The 22,179-nt window shown below is 45.7% G+C and overlaps 1 protein-coding gene and 1 long non-coding RNA gene across 3 annotated transcripts in view; both read left to right on the top strand.

Moving 5' to 3' along the window:
- Positions 1-2,423: 2,423 nt before the first annotated feature.
- The window catches only part of LOC147251815 (uncharacterized), a 37,357-nt gene continuing 17,601 nt past the window's right edge, over positions 2,424-22,179 (top strand). The window contains exons 1-3 of one of the 2 annotated variants that reach the window (XR_015118813.1): positions 2,424-2,719; positions 3,984-4,129; positions 11,932-12,985. This is a non-coding gene — a long non-coding RNA (uncharacterized LOC147251815). Of the gene's footprint in view, positions 2,720-3,983; positions 4,130-11,931; positions 12,986-22,179 lie in introns of those variants that run through there. The other variant, XR_015118812.1, reaches the window with a different exon arrangement.
- On the top strand, positions 18,780-21,010 carry LOC147251817 (cyclin-dependent kinase 5 activator 1-like). Its single transcript, XM_086219757.1, has one exon. It carries the CDS (start codon positions 19,044-19,046, stop codon positions 19,920-19,922), a length of 879 nt encoding a protein of 292 aa, XP_086075883.1. The 5' UTR covers positions 18,780-19,043; the 3' UTR covers positions 19,923-21,010.

Raw genomic sequence — 22,179 nt, 5'->3', positions numbered from 1 at the left:
AGGCATTGCAACTCTCCAACCCTGCCTTATTTTATCATAGCATTTCTTGACCAGGTGGTGCAGTGGTCAGCACTGTGGCCTCACAGCAAGAAGGTTCCGGTTCGAGTCCCGGCTCAGGCGCGAGATCTTTCTGGGTGGAGTTTGCATGGTCTGCGTGGGTTCTCTCCGGGTACTCCAGCTTCCTCCCACTGTCCAAAGACATGCAATTTGGGGACTAGGCTGATTGATACTCTAAATTGACCGTAGGTGTGGTGGTTCGTCTCTGTATGTTGGCCCTGTGATGGACTGGTGACCTGTCCAGGGTGAACCCCGCCTCTCGCCTGTTGATGCTGGGATAGGCTCCAGCTACTTGCAACTGATGCCAGTAAACGAAATGTTTGATGTTTCTCGCCTGGATGGGAAATCATGTTTCTCTAGGTTCTCAGACGATGGCGGAACTCAAGAAATGCCCAACAGTGACGAGTTCAGTTAACATTCCCATGGTAACAGTGCGCCCCCGACAACCGGAGATGATGCTGTGGCAGTGTAGAACCCTGGGTAGTGGAGTAACCCTCCATGAGATTGCAAAAGGGTGGACATCCTTCAAGCTTGGTCCTTGAGGGAAACGAGCTGAGGTTACAGAATAACGTTTTACAGTGTAAGTGATGTTTCATTTCCGTCACTGCACCTTTGCTTCCAGCAGCTTGTGTATAATGAAGACTTGTACAAACAAGCAGGACATGGAAAAGAAAGAATGACACTAAGAGGTGAGAAGAGAAAAATGAGGAAAGTCCACAGTGAATATTGCATTTATGGGAACTGAGTGAAGATAGAGAGATAGCGGGAGACAGAGAGAGAGGGAGAGAGAGAGAGAGAGAGAAAGAGGTAGACTGAAAATAGTAGCCCACCACAGGGTTTGAAAAAATCCAACTCATTTCTTTCTCTTGTGGAAGAAGACATCTGGAGAACAGGTGTTAGAGCCAGCTGTGGTTGAAAGAGGAGTCAGTGCACGCGCGGAGGGAACTGCTCCCTTTATAGGTCACTGGGAAACACTGCACTTGAGCGTGTGCATCAGTGCAGAGGACAGGGACAGGCCCAGACTTGCCCTGCCAGGCACCGTTCAATCAAAGCACTGATCGCACCAACAAGGAATGGAAATCAGAAAAGCACATGTCACTCACGATGGAATTTCCAGTTCAGTATTGTCATCTAACACTTTACTTTTCCTTTTTTGAAGCGGGGTTGCAGGAGTCGTACCCTGTCAGTAGATGTGGGCAGCTCATCCTCCCTGAGCCGGCGCAGCCCAGAGGACGAGGATGTCCTGAGCGGAGGGTATATTCCCCACAAAACGCAGCACGTGTTAACAGACCCACTTTATTTTTGAACCCTTTGGTGAAGTTTCTCTCAGCGTCAGACATCCCTTTCTTCGTCAGATCAGCTGGCAGAATGAAAAGGGCCTTGCGGTGTGGAAGGGAACACGAGGAAGAGCTACAGTTGGGAACTGCACAGAAAGAGGCTTCCTGGGGGAAAAGTACAGCACCAGACGCTATAAAAATGTAGAAGACATGTAAACAGAGCTTTACAGATATGTCTCTTAAGGGTTCTGCTCCGAAGTAGGAAGCTGTAACATCAGACATAAACACACCCAGGATGCACTGACATCTGAAATCTGATTGTGTTTTTTTTAGCAGTGAGAGCCAAAGATGGAGGCTTCAAGTCCCACTGAAGGGTGCAAAAGACAAGAAGTGTGAAGTAATTATCTGAAATTTTCACCCAAAATGCTCATAATTCTTACATTCCAGTGAGTTGGCAGACAGACGCTTAAGGATCTCTGAGCCAGTAACATGAACACGTTGATATCACCTGGTATCTGTGTCACCGACTGCAGGAGTTTTCAGTTGTTGGACTGAGTGGAGGGGCGGCACGGTGGTGCAGTGGTCAGCGCTGTCGCCTCACAGCAAGAGGGTTCTGGGTTCGAGTCCCAGCATTGGGGCTTTCTGTGAGCAGTCCCTGTGCCTGCGTGGGTTCTGTCCGGTTACTCCTCCCACAGTCCAAAGACATCAAGAGGGGACCAGGTTAATCCAGACTCTAAACTGACCTGAGGTGTGACTGTGAGTGTGAATGCTTGTCTGTCTCTATGTGTTGGCCCTGCCATAGACTGGTGACCTGTCCAGGGGGAACCCTAACCCTCTCAATCAAGTCCAAGGCTGCTGGGATAGGCTTCACCCCCAGAGTTCCAACTCTGGCCACATCTGGTTGGCTGTCAACCTGGCAGCTGGTAGAAAAGAATAGTGCAGCAGGAGTGAGAGCGACATCTACTGATCTGGAGGAATTAATGTTGTCCATTGAACCTTTTAAGTCACTCAAGACTTGTCTTGACTTTAGACTCGGCCTCTTAAAAATAGACTTTAGAATCGAGGTTTGGGGTCTTGGCGTCTTAATGCGCATGCGTCATGACCGATGGTCACAAGCACCTGACAGAGAAAAAATGGCCGCCGGGCGTCAGACCGCTCCTTGGCCTGCGGAACAGGTCGCCCCTCAGTTCGAAGCCAGGCTTGTGTCATTCATTGTGTCATATTGAACAACGACGTATGGACGCGGAACATGAACAGCTCCCTCCACACATGGAGATCCGATGGCTGTCCGGGGCTCAGGTCACAGTCTGGTTCCACGCGTCCACGGAGAGATGCCGGCACCTGACGGCTTTGACGTCAGCGGAGGTTCAGGGCTCACACGGACGGTCAGTTCAGTTTTGATTCTCCTGTTTTTTCATCATCATACCATAAAATGGTATCAGTAGAAGATTACCTTGAGGTGTGGACTAGTAGGCAAAAAATACTTCAAAAGTACAAGTTGTTAGCCTCAGGAACTTTTTATGTTTTTTTTTTTTTTTCATGTCGCATCAGTGTTGCTACTTGAAGGAGGGATGATGAAACCTTCCATGCATGATTTCTTTAGGTTTGCAGTAGCTGTGCTGCGTTCAAGGCAGACTAGAAGAGCAGCGCTCACTGCCATAAGCAGAGACTTGAGACTTGACTCGGACCTGAGCTCCCAGACCTGAGTGCGTCTCTGGGGTGGACTACATTGAAAGACTGACTAATTACTTGATGTCATTACAAGCTGCGGGTGAAATGAACACACACGCACACACAACTACACAAATGTCTCTTCAGTCAAACAGGGCCCGTTCAAGTGACTGCCGTAAGCGAATGTACCAAATATATGACGACACTTTCAAATTGGCTCCGTCTTACTGACAGTTGCAAGTTATTATACCTCTGCACCAGTGAGGGCCACGGACCACAGGTTGTCTGTCCTATCCCAAATAATGCAACACCTCAGGGACGTGCAAGTGGAGCTGCTCCAGTCTTGTTTCAAACATCCATTGGGACTTCAGGCACTGAAAAGGTTTTTTTGATGGTCAAAGGTCATGTGACGGGCACGGATGGTGGAGGCGTACAGCCGTAATGCAGTCTGTCTTTGAGGTAGATTCAATAGCTTGTAGCCTGTCTAGTGCTAATTCACTACAGAAGACACTGAAACTCTGTGTGTGTGTGTGTGTGTGTGTGTGTGTGTGTGTGTCCCCGCGCGTAATGAATGGAAAGGTGATTATCTGTGCCAGTTGTGATCAGAAGCCTCCACCTCTCTGATAAAGGAACCTGCCTGACGTTTTCGCTGTCCGTCACAGAGCTAATCCCCGGATGAAGATGCCTTAGCAGCAATTATATTTAATCTAGTCTTCAGTGTGCGTAATAGCCTTAAAAGTTTTTACTGCTAATTAAATACTGACAGCCAAGATTTAATTTCAAAGCACTCTGAGTGCATATGTGTTTTTTATAAAGGTTGTGTGTGTGTGTGTGTGTCTGTACATGTGTTTGTGGAAATGAATACGTGTGTTTGCGCGTTGTGGGCATTCTAAAATCATAAGCTTTACTTTGGCATGCCCTAAAGATGAACTTGAGAATCGCTCTTTGACTTTTCTTTCTTTTCTTTTTTTTTTTTAGCTTCTGCCACGGCTGCCACTCAGCATCAGTGATGGGATGAAACCAGAGCTTCTGCCCTCAGAGGATCTTCCCTCACCCCGTCTCCGCATCGCTCTGGCCCCATCTTGTTGCTCTCTTGGCGCTTCTCCACTGCCTGCCCTCTCCAGGTAAATCTTTTTCACATGACTTTTCAAAGGAGGCCCTCTTTTAAGTTTAAGACCAAAGGTGAAACACCACGCCGGAAGAAAATTGCCTTGTATGTTCTGTGAGCGTTTAGGGGTTATGCAACATACGGACAGGTGACAAGTTAAAAGGAGACTTAGTACAGTGCTGGGCCTCTGTGATACTTGTTCCCATTAAGCCTACATCTCAATGTCGTAAGAGGAGACAGGTTAACATTCCAGGCCCTGGCCCTGGCCCTGGCCCTAACCCTGGGCCATAATCCCTACAAGCCGAATGTTGGTCCGTGTTTTTGAGTTGAATCAGAATCAGGAGAACACGCTGAAGCGCTCAGCTCAACAAACTCCATTACCAGTGTCACTCAATCACCTGATCAGATTATGGAAAAAAAATAACCAGGGATCCGACATATTTAAAGAGGATTTTTACCTCACGGTAAAGACAGGGGGTCAGTAATTGGTCGGATACACCCAGGACATCCTTTCCCACCCATGACCAGCACAACAGCCGTCCAGTAAAGAACTGGGACTGAAACACCCAGTTCTTCTTAGCAGCAGTCAAAGTTTGGATGTACTTTCTTTCACACAGCACTCTCTGCAGCCGTATGTGTATGAGAATCCAGAATAACTGTTTCCATTTTTCTGTATTCTTGGGTCTAGCACATCTTAATCATCCCCATTCAGTCAGACCTGTATATGTTGAGCAGTTCAAGTAAACCTCATAATCCAAAACCATAACAGATTAGTTTGGATTCTTTTCGGAGGTTTGATTTTCCCCTGCCACAAATTGATGTCATGCTCCCCTCCCGTCTCCCGAGGAAGGCAATGGGAGATCATTGTTAGCTGTTGCCAAGTTACAAAAGGTGAAAGGTTATGGAAGGCCTCTCCCTGATGGTGTTTTTAGAGAAGGCCAGTGAAAGTGCTACTCGCTCCTGGATACTTAGGACATGCTTGTCTTAGCGAAGACTCAAACAATGATGATTAAACTAGAGGTCTGCCTTCTCTCACTCTCTCAACTTTTAAAGGAACATGCATACCTTTTAAGGAAATGGAGTTTTTCTTTTTTTGCCATCCTCCCCACAACCAGACAAGATGATGGATATCTTTCTCCCCTCTGTGCATGCATTAGGCAGCTTAGACCCACCGACAGCTAGTTAGCTTAGCACAGTGAATGGTATTGGATGGGCTGTGTCAGAAGTCATCAAATGTCCTTTTCCCCAAAATCGTCTTTGCCTGCGTCAGAAAACCAGGATTACGCATAAAGTTCAAGATGAAATGACTTCTTAAATTTGCAATGTGTTGTGATTTTAGAGTCACAAAGCTGGAACTACTTCCCTGACTGGGTGTAGTGATTTGGAGCGACCCTGAACTTCAGTTGACATAACAAAACGTTTGTCTATGACTGAAGGCGTCACTGTTAGCACTAATAATGGATGGCTTTGTAAGATTAAGGTCAAACCAAGATCCCAAAACTGATATATTTGGACCAGAGTACACAGAAGACCCGCAGGTTTTGGAAGCTGAGCCGAATATTATGCTAGGCTAACTGGCAGTTAGCCGGTGTCTGCTGGAAGAGAGGTTTGACGTGACGACCCTTTCGATTGTCTCCTTGATGAAAAGTTCTGCTTTGCCTCAGTTTTGTCTCGATTTCTCTGTTTTCAGTTCAGTCGCACTGCCTGAATGTTCTGTTGAAAATGCTCTGCTGCTACTGCTCTGTGGGAGCCAAGGACATGCAGGCTCAGGAACACAGAAAGGCAAGCTGTTGATTCAAACATGATCAGAGACTTGAGCAGGTCTGATGTTATCGCCGATCCCTTCATAAATGGCAAACTCACTAAAGAACATAAAGTTCCAAGTTTCCTGAACCAAAAATTATGTTCGGCAGCTTTTTCTCTCACCAGAAAATGACATTCAATCCCGGCTTGGCGTCAGATATCACCCGTCCACAGTTCACTGATCAAGTAGTTTAAATTATGCCAAATCTCATCTCCGTCTCATACATACAGTCTTTCTGTTCCCCCGTCGCTGTCCGTCTCTCTTAAACACACGCTCACCGAGGTCGTTACGGAAAGTCGCTGAGCCAAAGATGATCAGAGAACGCGGGGCAGCAGAAAACCCAGAGAGCATGGTAGGGCAGCCTGCTCACGGCCTGATATTATCATGTCCATGCATCATTCATAATAGACAAACTGATCAAAAACCTTCAGCTGTAACAAAAGGTCATCTCTGGGTTCACTGTAGGTCAGGCTAACCCATGAAAGCCGAGGGTCATGGGAAGCTGACGCTCTTGGCTTGACTGGATAGGAACTTCACTAACAGGTTCCCTTTGGAGGATGTTTGTAAAATGGCCGACCACTGATACCACAGCAAAGGAGCAGCACTCGGTGACTGTGCCGTACATCCTGGGCCAAGGGCATGGCAAGCACATCATGACCAATGATCTGAACCAGGGAGGAGGCGCTGAGAAGAGAGTGGAACAGAGTGGCCTTTACTCTTTGGTTTGGAGTAGGAGAGTGTGTGTGTGTGTGTGTGTGTGTGTGTGTGTACGTGTACGAGGAAGAGAGAGGGTGAATATGTGCCCTGGTGGGTCGATCTGCTTTGATTACACTCGGAGATAGCGATCAGCTCAACTCTAGTTTGGGCTTTATTGTGTTTGATGTCCGTTGACCGTTCAGACGAAGAAACCAACATGACTACTAATGTGCAACCACACACACAAACACACTCTCACTCACACACAGTGGTGAGGGATATCAAGATAGGGCACCACTAGAACTGACGTATTCTGGATGAGTCATGCCAACACAATGAGTATGATGCTAGGTGTGCAACAATGATGCTGCGCTGACACTTTTAACTTTTCTCTTGTTTTATATCTCGTTTCTGCATCGGTGTTGATATCTCACTTTTGCGGCTTTCTTTGCGAGCAAACACGTTACGAAATGCTCTGTCACCGTTTGGGATGGGAAAGGAGTGTGTCTGTGAGTGATTGTGGTTGAGAGAGGCGCGCACAAACACACACATTACACACACATGCAAATGTTTGACTCGATTCCGTGGAAACGGGGCGATGTTTGGTCCTGATAGTTTCTCTCTCTCTTTAATTGTGGGGAAATGGGTTTCAGATGTTACTGCGCGACTGATCACTTTGGGCCCTGCTCAGCCCCGTCATGTCCTCCCAAACCACATCAAGGAGCCCAGGCCTGATGTGGAACGATAGCAGCCCAGCGAGGGAGGCCCACTGTGGGGTTAAAATGCTCCTCTGGGTGCCCTTGCAATAACAAGATCCACATTAGCAGCAGCCGTGTGATCTGTCTGCTGTTTTGCTGCCTACCGTGTGATATGTGATACTGCTAGACAGGAACAACAGCAATTGAGGAAGAGATGTAAGCTCTGCTTTGTTGCTGGTAGACTTTGTGCAGATATTTTTGTGTCTTTGATTGCTGCTACCAACAACTTTTAGGCCGTCTCTGTTTTCTCACCTGCTGCGCAGGAGAGTCGCCTGCAAGCTGGCAGCCATTCTTTAGTTAAATAGGTCCGATACCTCACCGCACTTTCACCATATCTCCCCGATTCTCGGTTTTCCCCTCCCATGTTTATATTTGAAGTGCCACTTTTTCAAATAAAAAAACATTTAAAAAAACAACAACTTTACAATCGCATAAATGAAAGCTGTCCTGCACACATTTCCAGCACCTGTTGAAGAGATGGGAGATTACCGTGGGTGTAACAAACCCACATTCCAGTAATAGAGCCTTTTGGTTGCTTTGATTTGTTTTCCTTGGATGACTCCTCACCCCTGGGTGAGGACTCTGGTAATACACATGGGAGAGTGTAGGGGTTGATGTCATGTGTTCCAGCCTGAAGAGTGAGAGGGAGGGAGAGAGAGAGAGAGAGAGAGAGAGAGAGAGAGAGACGGAGAGAAAGATGAGGACAGCTAGAGAGAGAAATTTGGGGATGCTGCCCTCTGCTGTTGGTGAAGACAAGGTTCCGCTCCAGTGGATGTGCCGCAGCAACAAAGAGGTTTGGGTCAGCGCTTGCCTTTTAGAAATTTGGTTTCAACAAACCATAATTCCTTGATTCAGAGTTATATTTTTGTCAGTTTTAAGACTCGTATTCCAGTATCACGTTTGGAGGCAGCCTTTCTGCAGCAGTATAAAGTGCATGCATCACTGTGGTGTGCGTGTGAGTATTCCATTTTTTTTTTAATTATACCTTTTATCCAACCAAGCCAAATTTCTTTTACTGTCTAGAGTTAGAAAAGATAAGGTACATTTTTTTTGCGTTGTGTAACTCCGTAAAACTTTTGTTCTGTTAAAGGAAATGCTGTATTTAGGTTTGCTTTCTTTTCTTTTCTTTTTTTTTTAGCTCCATGTAAACTGAGGCGACAACAAATGCACGCCCTTCTATTTGCTTCTTCTTCTGGGTGTTTACCAAATTCAGGATGTTCAGAATCAGAAATGCATTAATTGCACCAGAGGGGTAAATATTTCCCATTGAAGGGGCTCCCATTGAGTGTAGAGCAACGTCTCAGAATAGAGAATTGATGACAAATAGGAAGATGTGGAAACGTGTTTAACTGCGGCGATCGAGAACAAAAACATCCCCATGTACACCATTTGGAAGTATGTCATTGCTCCGACAGCCCGGTTGACCAAACAGTGTCTGAAAGGAAAGAATCTTTGGTGTCACACACGATCAGAAGCTTCTAGCATCGATGATTCCAGCGTTACTTAATGTTTTGTGAGATTGCGTCCAGCTTTACTCTCAAAGTCCAACATGGTTTGATCTCTGATCCCGGCTGCTTGGAGAACGGCACGGGTCTCTCTGGTGACGAGAGGATGGAACGTTTCCATTTCCGTTCTTAATCTCGCAGAACCTGTTTATAAATGTGTGTCTCTTCATTTGGGTTTGCGAGAGTGCGATGTAGAAAAACAAAGGGATAGGAGGGCGAGGAAGGCAGGAGGGAAGTGAGATGGCCACCAGTTTGTAGAAATGTGCTGGCCAGCAGCCTCTGAACTGCGTAGCTCTCCTTGGTCTCTGGCTCGGAGAAAGTAAAACAGCCAGAAGCAAGAAGGGGGCTGAATGCTCTTGTTTTTGTTACAGTTGCAATGGATATTAGGAGTGTTTCTCTTGTCTTTATTATATTTGATTTGGCAGCAATTGAAGAACAAATGGTAGTTCCCAGGACTTGCACCTGCAACTTTGTGAGCACTTAATTTGTGTACACAGCACTTAAATAATCTTCGGAATATTTGTACCTTTACTGCAAATACCGGAAAGAGTCATAATGCGAGATGTTCGGCGTCTGTGTTCTCTGCCTTGTTGGCATGATAAACCCGGAGACAAAAACATTAAACATCTGTTATCCATATTATGCTATCCTACCAAGAGGAGAAATCAGAGGTCAACTATGAGAAGGTCATCATCACTTCAATCTCTGTCTCTTTCCACCCCGACTCTCTCTCCCTCTCCTCCTCTCGCTCAGTAGCTCCCAGTGAGCATCAAAGCCGCCACATTCGGTTCCTACGGAGCAGGAATCTGCCCACAGTGTAAACAGATTGGACTTGATCCTGCGTGTGAACCTCAACATTTATACTGTATCATTAAGCCCAGGGGAAATTAGGGTGTGGGTTATCTGGGTTTGGGTCTAATTTAGAGTCGCAAGCAGAGGGGAGGATGTTAATCGAGACTGCAGGACAACACGAGTACGCGGGTCATTCAAGATACGCTCATGTTGTTCTAATTGACAGAGAAAAACAACTTTCTGTGTTAACCTCCAGGTACCTTGTTGAAACAGCTGATGTCTGTCGTTGTCGGTGGTTTGATCACCTTGAGGATGACAAAAGTGTGTTTTCACAATGTAGGTTTGTACATATTTTCCTGCGCTGTATTTTATTGTGGCGTTCTATTGTTCTTTTTACTGTGTATTCAGCGAACATTTGCGTCGGAGTGGAAAGTGAAATGTTGATTGATGTGCGCCGTCCCTGGTAAATAAATAAAGCAGACATGTGACATGATTTCCCCGAGACATGAAAGGCTGAGAGGACAAAAAAAGGAGTGAAGGGTTCAGTTCAGAAGAGGGGACGAGAGTGCTCGGTAGGACGAGGCAGCATGCTGTCCGTGTGTGTGTGTGTGTGTGTGTGTGTGTGTGTGTGAGTATGTTTGCCTGCGCTCCGATTATTCTCTTCGCCCCTCATCCACACAAGGGTGCTCTCTGCTGGGAAGGAAGGGAAGGGTCGCATCCTATCGCAGCATCTGCTCCTCGTTTGGCTAATCAGAACATGTCGTACACGATCACGTTTGGTACATTAAATCCAAAATACTTCATATCCCTGTTAAATTTGTGCCATTTTTTTTCCCCCCACATCACATGAAAGTCTTCACTCTAAGTGTCCTTGTTCTAACATTTTCTTCAATGTCAATGGCAGGTGCTGTTCAGATTCAGGCATTGGACATATCGGCATCACTGGAAAGTTTAAAGTCTTGACTAGGGTTTAAATTTTTTTTTTTTTTTTTAAATGTGGGTTTGTTTTGCTCAAAACACATTTTATTTTGGACTGATTTGGTGATTAAACCTTGGAAAGTTAACAATACTAAATGAAGCGGAAAAGCAAGTTCCACCCTTGCGAGTAAAATCTTGCCAAGCGTATTTGTCCAGTAATCTCATGACATTTCATGTAAGACAGAATCACTTCACAAGTGGAATCCCAGTCAGACGAAGGAGCTTGGTCTGAAGACAATAGAACCTTTTTTTTTCAAGAAATATTTTACAATTGGGACCAAACTTCTTCACGTCTTCCTTTGTCAGATGCAAGATCTGCATGTGAACATTTTTTGTAAACTGATTAAACTCTCATACAATCAGTAATCAATAATCGGTCCTGGCAAGAGTTGACTTAGTGCAGTGAAGGTAAAAGATTTTGATTGTTGTTGTTGTTGTTGTTGTTGTTGTTGTTGTTGTTGGGGGTTTCTTTTTACATTTACCCAGGGATGTGGAGGATTTGTTCATTTTGACCAAATAAAAGCATTTATTTACAGTTTAAGAAGTCACATGAAAGGACATTAAGTTGATTTAAAAAAAACGACCTGGTTAGACTTTGGTGGGATTTTGTTATTTCACATGACGGTTGATGGTGATCGTGTGTTCTGATATGTACTGTATCTTATCCCCAAACAACAATCATGCACTGTGACATAGCGTACTCTCTACTTCTGTGTGTGTGTGTGTGTGTGTGCACGCACGTGTGTGTGTGGCTCTCTCTCTCTCAATTTCCTCATTGCCATTTACCATAATGTAAATCTTGAAGTTTTAAATAATAAAGACCTGTTTAAAGGGAGAGCTAAAGGTTATAAGACAAGCAACAGAGTTTGTGTGTGCGTGTGTAAGAGAGAGTGAGAGTGCGTGCACTCGTATGCCAGCGAGGCTCTGAGATTCTGTCTGCGTGAGCGTCTCCCCATCTGCCTTTTGGCTGCTCCAGATAAGAACATCAAAGCCTTCGAATGCTTATCGTCCCTTGTTCTAATTATAGCCACAACAGTCCAGGACAGGACTTCAGGCTGGTTGGACATGAGAGGAAGGACCTGCATCCACCCGTAACTGTGTGTGTGTGTGTGTGTGTGTGTGTGTGTGTGTGTGTGTGTGTGTGTGTGAGTGAGACCGAGAGGAAGCAAGAGAGATCACAGCCTTTGATCACCTGGCTGGGTTTGATTGAATTGGCACAGTGTTAAAGCCTTGTTTTGATATCACTGTCTTTTTTCTGTCTTTCTTTTGTTGCATTATTCAATAGGAAGCAGCAGGTGGCCTCGGTCAACACCAGATGCTGCTGTGGAGCCGTTGTGTGTGCGTGGATAACGTGGCCGCTCTGTCAGCCGCTGCACTGAGACTGACACCCGTGATGTCGACTCTTCTGTGTGGTCACGTCAAACACACAGGACGGATTCGTTAAACTGGCTGAATCTGTCCTGTGTGCACAGACGGTCGACAGGGAAGCAGCAGATCCTCCACAAATACTGCGTAACTACGGCGTGTTGTCGTCGCGATCTGTCCCTTCAGGTTGTTCTGTACAGTATCGTCGCACTATTCGCTCCATTAACCTGTCACCCACAAAAAAAAAACAGAACAACAAATGCTTGAAATCCAGGTGTAATTTATAGAGTGTAAGGAAAACAGGAATGAAAAGTGGGAATTTGATTGGAACACTGAAAAGAGGGCATACCTCAGGCTGGCAGCGTCTTTCAGACAGAGACGAGGCCCATCTGCTGCTCTAGGTTGGATCCTCGTAGCAGACCCATGACTGCGGTCTGGAGCGAAAACCTGCTGGGGAATCTTTTTTTTGTAAGCTAATTAATGCGTCTTAGCTCAGAAGCATAAGCTGCTACACGTTGGCGATTGATTAGAGAGCACACACGTCGTGCCTTGTTTTACTAGAAGGAACAAAAAAACGTTAATTTAAAAAATGGATGGATTTGAATCTCCAAGGGTTAAAAAGATGTTTTTCCCTCCTCGTTCAACTTGAGCACCGAAACATTAACATGCGAGGAACTTTAAATTTGAGACATCGTCTGATTTTTGGCGGCGTTGTGTGGCATCTTTATGCAGGGGAAGCTAATTGTTACTAGCCTACTTAAGTACTACCGGGTGGACAAATGTGCAGCAATCACAGTTCAAATTTGAAGGATGATGTGAGTTGAATATAATGGAGTAAAAATGCCATCCCGTTAGCTTGTGGATACGATCAAGAAGGAGCAGAAGACCCTCAGGTAGTAGAAGAGGATTTAATTCAAGGGTGGTAAATGTACTGTAATCTTGACGTAGCAAACAACCTCATCTTCAGATGATGACGGAACATCACGCAATGTTCTATGTTCTGCGTAGCTGCAGGTTTCTGTCAGGGAGATCTCTTCACTAACAATCCTGCTTTGTCATGAATGGAGAGCATGCAGCTGCAGACGGGAGGAGACATTGCTCTCACGTCGATGACATTCACAGGGACCCGTGTGTGTGTGTGTGTGTGGGGGGGGGGGGAACCCCACCTGCCCCACCTGCCCCACCTGCCCCTCTCCAACTCTAGATTGTAGTTTGTCTCCACCTGCCTGTGTCTGCCTCACTAAATCCTCCCACCAGCTTTGACAGACACATGATAAGACAGGACACATGATCCCTTCTCTACTGTTTGATCTTTGTTGCACACGCACACACACACACACACACACACACACACACACACACACCAAGAGCAGGATCATCCCGGCTGTACTGTTACTATGTGCCCATTGCAGGGTTAGAACTCCAATTTTGCGTGTGCACTTTAATATGATGTCCGTAGTTGAATAGTCGATGATTTCAGAAGTGTCTTAGAGGAAAAAAAAGGTAAATGATTGTTAGGGTTAAGTTGGTTCTGTTGACTTTTTCCTCGCCTTCATTTTGATCTTTAAAGACAGAAATTAAAGTTTGATGGCTCTCTGTCGGGAGCAAGGAGAGTGACATCTCTCCACCTTTGCCATCCTGCCTGTAAGACTAAATAGAGGGCTAAGAAAGACTTGAACGTATGGATGTCTCCCCACGGTCGGAGCTGTGGGATGTCTCACCGTCCTTTGCAGTCTGCGCGAGGGCTCCTGTTGCCTGACGCTCAGTCAGCCGATGGGAGGATTCTGTCACTAAAGTTAATACGATCTCAGAAAGCTTCACTCCTCCACTCTTCAGTCTTCCTGCAGCTTCACTGGAACTAATTAAATGTTGGGATGAGGTGGTGAAGACCCCTGCTGAGAGGAAATGTCACCAGCAAAACCATTACGACCAGTAGCTCCACACTTGTCTGTAGCTGTGTTTGACTGCCCTCTCGTGGCCAATGGAGCGTATCACTGCTGTTCTTTTTAACTGGCCCAGTTAGCGCTCATGCTGTCAGAGTGGAACCTGACTGGAAATCAGCAAACGTTGGTTCTTTTTTTATTCATTTTCTTTTCCGCCTGCCTCTGAAACCCTGGGAGGTTTCTGTGGAAAGGAGGATTTCCAGATCGTGACAGCTTAGGCTGTTTAAAGAAATTCTGCTTTGCACTTTTCAGAGACAATAAATGCAGAAATGCAAAATGCTTTCTTGCTTATGATAAGTAGAAAATGAAATGTGTAAAATGAGAATTTCAAAAATAAACAATCGTTGTAACATGACAGAATAAATAATGTTTCTGTACAGGTGTGACAGTTGGAATTGAAAACACACAAAAGTGTTGGGAGCAATAAAATGGGTTCATTTGATTCAAGATTTTAACCTCTAATCATACAATTGAGGCTCGTATTAAATTCGTAACCTTGATGCAGTGTTAATCTTTTTGGAACGTTTGACGAAAGAGACACAGAGTCTCCTGGTAATATTGTTTTGCATCTAGACTAACTTTATTTGCGGGCAACAACATTTTAATATCAACTTTCACCAGCTATTATTTGATTTTAATAGGTCTTATTTCGACATTTAAATATCGTCATGCATACCACGGTTCAGAAATACAGGCTCTACAGTCAGATCAGTCTGAATACTCATGACAGCCCTACAGTTGCACGAACACGCCACCAAGAGGCGCACTTAGCTCAGGGAACGGGGGGGGGGGGGGGGGCGCGCAATCCCTCCGAGACCTGCCTCTTGCATAATACTAGCTCACATCATCTGAAAATTTTGATGATGTTTTGGACTTCATCTTTCAGCTCAGTCAGCAGCAAGTCTGAATAATGCAGGGGTCTTTCTGTCTCCACCTGTCAGGCTGGCTGGCGTCTGGATCAGCCCACTGCAGCTGTGCAGACGTGTGTTGTGTTGATTCATTTGCCAGTCAGATGTTTGGTTGGGGTTTTTTTTTAGCTCCGTATTTAAGTCGACAGCTTATAACTCCTCGATCGTCCCAGTTTCTTTTGTGTGGATGTTTTCCCTGCCACGGTTGCTCCACGTGTTTATCCGCTGGAGTTGACGCCTGATTTATTAAACAGATGCTTTTTACCCAAAGTGACCCACAAGCACCAGTAGAATAAACAAGTACTAAATCTATCAATCAAACAAAGAGCAAGGGAATTATAGGTACGCCCTTTTTTTACACACACACACACACACACACACACACACACACACACACACACACACACACACCTCCATTCTGCTCTTTCAGACTTGCACTTTTTTCTGCGTACCTTCCTGCTCTTGATTCTCCCTCATGAGGCACCTTCCTCTCACCTCCCGCTGCTCCTCTCACTCCCCCTCCAGCACAGGATTATTTGATGCGGTGGCGCTTCCTCCATAATAACAGCGTCTTGCAAATTGAATTTTTTCTCTTCTATTTTTTGGTTTTGTTTAATTTTGTTGAAAGAATTTCTGCCCGACGTGTGCGCTTGTGGTACAACTTAAATATCTTCTGTAAGGAAACACGGTGAGACGACGTTTTGTCTCTCGGGAGCGTATTTGGAGGTCGTGTGCTCCTTAATGTACACAAGAAAGCAGACGGGTTGAAAGTTTCGAGAACATAGTGGCGAATTTAGAAGCCGAGATTAAGCTTTTTCTCTTCCGGGTAAATGATTTGTGAATCATTTATTTCAACCTTTTGTTACGTGAACGGTGACCAGACCGCCTTGATGTGATGGCCCTGTCTGATACCTGGAGGTGACGAGGCTTCTCCTCTGTCACATCCTGCTGTGTTTTGTCTGATTCTGATGAAAGAGGCTCTTTTGATCACCGTCCGATTTATAATGGATTGATCAAACGTCGGCGCAATCAAAAGAGTTTGTGTGCAACGGGCATCAATTTACAGTTCTGGGACGTCACTGTCTTTCATCTCAAATGGCCAAGTTCAGTTTTTAGTCTTTCAATGTCTGAAAAAAAGCTTTGAAGACAGTTTGATGAGAGTGTTGGTGTTAGGAAAGAGCTTGATTGCCACTATGGTTTTAAAGGGGAGGAGGATGATGACGATGATGATGATGATGATGATGGAGATTGCGACCCCTCTCACCATCCTCTCAGGAAAACCTACGGTAGCCTGCAGGGTCAATCACGCATGAAGTTCTCAAACTGAAAACGCAATATTATTGGCTGACACTCTCAGCCACTTGGCTTAGAGGGGAAGAATATTAGCCGCCGTCCAGTGTTGATGCCATTTTTGATGCCAAGTTCCACATTGTGAAATGCAGGAACGATGAGATTTACAACTCCTGCTCCCTGTCTGAGCTCATTCACCTTCTTAGCGTGACACTTGGAGTGCTATTTGTATCTGTTTCCAGGCTGCGTGGAAAAGCTCAGTCAGTAGTCATGTAACTCAGTAGAAGGAGGTAATGGGATCATCGGAGGCGCTTCCAAACACGCATGCATGCGCTGCCACAGTAATCTGCCAAAACTGGCTCTACTTCACGGAACCGCTGCTGCTGGAATCCCCGTAATCAGGACTGATCAAAACAATTCCATCCTTCCGATTACAAAACAATGAAATTCAACGAATGCATAGTTCAAATTCTCGGACTATTTTAGGTTTAGTTTCCCCCCCGAGCCGGCACGATGCTATCTACATACCTCTGTCCAACCGCTGGTAAAGGGACATTCCTTCATGAAGTGTTAAGAGAAGAATGAATTGTCCGTGTGGTTTCAGATCTTCCAGAGCAGTTGAATAACCGTTAACGAACAGACACACATTTGTAGTCTCGTTTAGCCACTTGGTAGCGACTGCCTTTTTTTCTTTTCTTTTTTTTTTTACATGCATTACGCTGGAAAATTCTCAAGTGTGGTGTTTACGAATGTATTTTATGCCGTAGAACAAAATTATAAAATACTTAATTACTTCAAGTTTGTGTTAACCAGATAATTTATTTCAGGCAGTCAACTGATTGCCCCTGCAGAATCATTTGTAGAATTCAAAGGGTTGCATCTCTGAAATGGGACCTGCTTTCACTTTGATCAAAGGTTTTACGCCGATGATGAAAGCTCAAAGAGAACTGTTGTGGTTTGAAATGATTGCAAAGGCTTGTCAAGTGAAGTTTGGTAGCATCACCGCCGGTTAGATCACGTGTGTAGGTGCTTGTATGTACTTTTAACTTGCAAACGTGAAGATAACCACCTCCGAGCAGCAAGGGCCCAGTGGGGCAGGGCAGACAGGTTTATTGAGATATTTACTTCCTGGTTCTCTCTGGGCCAGGGAGAGGAGCAGGAGTGCTCCCTGTTAGCTCATTTACCCTCCAGCCTCCCACTCCTCTGCCCTTCAGATAACAAGTCCGCTGCTCTCATTTTGCTCTCTGTGTATCCTACTTTGCTTCAGAATCCTGCCGCGCAGGCGAGCATCCCTGACCTTGACGCAAGTTCAGACTTTTTCATGATAATTTGTTAACTTTTCCTGCCACGGGCACAACATGATCAGGAGTCTGCAGCACGTCGTCCTCGTATGTCCGTGAACATGCAGTTTGCCATGGCTTCAAAGGGACCAGCAGCAAAAAAAATAAAAAATCCTCATCGGAATGTCTGAAATGTGCGGTATGACGGTGTGATTTCACAGCTAACGAATCAACATGACTCTCCCTCATCACATTATAAAGAAATGAGAGTTATTTCTTCACATGATGAATCGATTTAGTGGCGCCAAACACGCAGGAGAAGCCCAGGAAAGAAAGCAACTGTCAAGGAGCTCGCCAGGTGAAGTCCCCTCAAAGTATCAAAAGAGTCACTCACATGTGTAGAATCCAAAAAGAGAGATGGATTAAAAACCACTATGACCAAAAAAAAAAGTCAAAAAGAAGAAATGAATTTCACGTAACAACAAGAAAGGATCAAAAATGACGACGGGGTGCTGGACTCTTCATAGCTTGATGTTGTTAGCAGACTTTTTTCTTCTTTCGTTTTTTTAAAGTGCCAGAGGAGAAAGACTGAGCGGGCGGCGGGAAAAGTTCTAAATCTTGGAACGTCTGTACAAGAGCGGGAATTTAGATGAAGCGACTGAGGCTGCTGAGACGAGGGAGGTGCTGTATTTTTAAGAACCCTCGGACAAATTCAGCAACGCGCTACATGATGATAAATATTGATAAATATTGCGGTTGCTACGGCGCGGAGGTAACGTTTGAGCTCACGGGCCTGATGAACCGGTTGCTCTCACAGCTTGTTTGGCGAATCCAGCAGTTGTCCTCCCAGGTTACACACGTACCTGGAAGCAGCAGGACTGCCAGTGTTGGATGCATTTTGATATGAATATATTGATTTATATGGAATAAATGAGACCTGTAAGAGATGAGAAGAGCTGCTTGAGGCTGCTGGTGTTGTGCAGCACAGCCTGGTTCTCAGTTCTGGCATTGCTCTGCTTCTCTACAACCTTATTTTAATAACTGTGACATGCAGATGTCATAGTTAATGCGTCATATGTGCTGCTTATTGTCCCGGTTTCTCAGTCAGGGAAACCAGGCGACTCCTTGTCTGGTTGTGGTCTATTTTGAGGTTAGAAAACAGTCTAATGTGATGGGTAAGTGGACTAGTGGGGGGGGGGGGGGCTGAAAATAGTGCTGCTCAGCTGTGTATAGACTATCAATAGCAGCCTAAGCGCGAGTGATTGGATCATCGATCGAGCTTCTAATTGGCTGCCTGAGTTGTCAGTCAGGAGCTGCACTTGCTGCTTTAAGCCTGTGTTGTTCGCAGGGCGACTAATCTGCGTTCAGGCTGCCGTTGAGTCTCCCTGCAGAGAGACTCCACCGGACCACAGCATCGCTCTCGGAACCAGCTGCTGCAGCCTCCCCCCGCCCCCCCGCACAGCGCACACCGGCTGGGATTCCATGGACTTCATCAACGTGTCCATGGATGTAGAGTCGTTGTCGTGACTGCTTTTTTCGCCGCCTCTCATCCTGCAGCAGAGTGAAGTTGAAGCAGCAACTCGCAGCTCCGCGGCTCTCTCCTCTGCAGACATGGGAACAGTCCTCTCCATATCCCCGGCAACAAAGAAGGCCATGGATGCCGAGATCGCGGTGGACGGACCGAGATGTGACAAAAGCCTCAAACGACACTCCATGTTCGTGTCACTGTCTTGGAAGAAGCTGGTGGCCAGTTCGGCCAAGAAGAGTGCGAAGAAGGTGACGCCAAACCCGTTGCCGGCCCGGGAGCTCCCGTCCAGCCAGGTGGCTCAGCTCAACAACGAAAATAATCGGAAAACGCGGCAGACCGAAGAGCGGAAACGTGCGCCGATCCCGGTCCCCGTGCCCACGGTGCCCACTCAAAACAATGAAGTTGCGACCCAGAACGGACGGCTCTCATCGGTGCAGAAACAAGCCAGCAGCCTTTCTCTGTCGTCACCCAGGCGGATCGTCATCCAGGCTTCCACCGGGGAGCTGCTGCGCTGTTTGGGGGACTTTATGTGCCGCAGGTGTTATAAACTGAAAGAGTTAAACAGCGGGGAGGTGATCCTCTGGTTCCGCAACATTGACCGGACTCTTTTGCTCCAGGGCTGGCAGGACCAGGGCTTCATCACACCGGCTAACGTGGTGTTCGTTTACCTGCTCTGCGCAGACACCATCGAGGAGAGCATCGGCAGCGCCGGCGAGCTGCAGGGCGCCTTCCAGACGTGCCTCTACCTCGCCTACTCCTACATGGGCAACGAGATCTCCTACCCGCTCAAACCCTTCATGATCGAGTCGAACAAGGACGTTTTCTGGGAGACGTCGCTGGGGATCATCAACAGGCTGAGCGGCAAAATGCTGCAACTGAATGCGGACCCGCACTTTTTCACCGAGGTCTTCCAGGACCTGAAGAACCAGCGCGATGCTAGCGAGTCCAACCTGGACCGCTGACATGGACACTGAATGGTGTGTGTTATTTTTTATGAATGCAAAACCACATAATGGCGGCTTTGAATGTAAAGAGCCAACGCAGGAGGCTTCTAGGGCTGAACATCCCTCTAATTATCAGTCTGTTTAGGCGATTTCATGCATGCATGCCAGTAGTGTCCTCTATCGTCTTGTCCCCTTGAGTGGCGGGGGGTGGGGGGGTGTTACTCTTCCTTTCAAATCCCGGTTTCATTCATGCCTAGCCTACTTTACCTGCTAAGTAAGTGAGTGGATGTGGCAGGGAGGTGATGATCCAAGCAGGACCAAAATAGATCCGAGTCAGAGAGGTGGAGCTGTCCAAGGTGCTGACCTGCGCAGCCATGTTTTTCCTCACCCCCACCCCCACCCCCCACCCCCGCTGTCGGGCTATTTCAGTCACTTAGCACAGCCAAGCTGGGTTTAAGAGGACCAGAGTCAGGTCCAGTACATTCTCAGCACATAAGCCTTGTAAGTAGGGGTGCAAACATAATCAGCACACATGCAACTCATGTCTGGCACGATATCAGATGTGTTGCTGATGCCGTGTCGATCCAGTTGTCTTATGGCTGATATTAACCGTAAACAGGGTTTATGCGGTCCTGGAAATACCTGGAAAAGACATGGAATTTAAAAAACAAAAGCAATTTTTCAGGTATGGACAAGTTTCTAGAAAAGGTCAGAAAATTCTGGGAAAGTCATGAAAAATTGCCTCACCAGAACCTGCATCTTAAGGAAACCTCATGTACTCTGAGGGGGAGGGAAAAAAAAAAGAGTCTAATTTTGTTAATATCGATTTACTTGAATACGTGTTTGTGTTGTGTCGAACGGTAAATTTTGACCTGGATTTCTGTTTTTATTTGTCCTCAAAGATGTGGAGAAGTCGCAGAAACGTATTGGTAAAAATGTGTGCGAACCCTGTGTATAAAAACATCTTCATGTAACGTTCACTTTTTGTACATAACTGTGAAAAAGAAATGTAAACATTTTAAATTTGGAAAAGGTTTTTTTTTTTCCAGATTTTTTTTTTTTTTTCAAAACGTTTGGAAAAGCCTATAAATGCACGGCCTCGTTTCCATCATCGGACGATGGGTAAAACTGGGTCGACCTTTATATTTGTACATCAATATTGTTGGCAGATATTGGTCAGTTTTTAAATATATTTTGGCCCGATTAGCAAAACAATGGGCAGATATTTATATCGGTGATGCCGCTATTCTAATGAATGACCAATATATCAGTTGATACGCTGATACAGATGACGTGCCAATATCATCGTGCATCCTGATACGATATTTCGCATCTTCAAACCTTAGTAAGGTACGGTGGACGTTGGCGTGAGCCGCCAGCTCAGGTTTAACGTGGAAGGACAATCGTCCCTTTTGATGCCGCAGAATCATCGAGCAGCAGCGCGAAATCAACAAGTCCACCGAGAGAAATTGGATTGCCCTCATGTTTGATCAGGAGTTTCTTTTTTTTTCCCCCCTTTCAAGCAAACGTTTTGCTTGTTCCACGTCCTAAAATACAAAACAAAAACAAAAAAATGTGTTTTCTTTTGTATCATTTGTAACAGAAAATGATTATTTGAGGTTTTGGTGTATGTGATGGAAGAGTGAAGCAAATTGAACGTGTCTCTTATTGTGATGAGCATTTAAAAAGGAACATTTTACAGACTGAACAAGTCATTGATTAAGGGTGGAAACCCTCATCAGATCAATCAGTGATTAAAGTCATTTTTGGTTGCAGCCCTGCCACCTCAGCACCTGCTCTGATCACTTTATTTATGGCCAAGACAACAAGAGAGGAATGTATGGTTATTCAAGTTTTAAGAGTTTTTTGTTTTTGTTTTTTTGGACAATCTGTGCCAACTATTTACATCCTCATGGCCTGATAGGATATGGTTTACATGTACATATCTCACATACTGCATTGGACTTTATTCCAGTTTTGAAGGTGGTTGCAGCTTGCGTGGTGAGGTCGAGCGTAACAGAACTGAGCTGCGGGGTTCGGCTGACTTCATCGGTCGCTTCAGCGAAGGTGATTTCTGATGTAAATACTGAAGGTGAAGTTATTACTCATGACCTTTTCACTCTGCCGTCCCGTTCCTGTAAGCTAAAGGACTCTGAAGCTAAGCTTATAGAGCATGATTCAGTATTATGGTCCATCTCAATCATCTTTGTGCCGCTGTGTCGTGAACCCGTCGCTTGGAGTGGAATGTAAAGCTGCTATTTTTGCACACCTGTGA

This window comes from Aulostomus chinensis, chromosome 12 (genome assembly GCF_037954235.1).
Source record: "Aulostomus chinensis isolate RoL2024-O1b breed Wild chromosome 12, RoL_Achi_v1.0, whole genome shotgun sequence".
NCBI classification, from domain to species: domain Eukaryota; kingdom Metazoa; phylum Chordata; class Actinopteri; order Syngnathiformes; family Aulostomidae; genus Aulostomus; species Aulostomus chinensis.
Note: the sequence above shows the minus strand (reverse complement) of the source record. Positions and strands in the feature narration are given on the sequence as shown.

Bases quoted from the DNA above. Each gene is read 5' to 3' on its own strand.
- LOC147251817 (XM_086219757.1), top strand. From the start codon at position 19,044: ATGGGAACAGTCCTCTCCATATCCCCGGCAACAAAGAAGGCCATGGAT.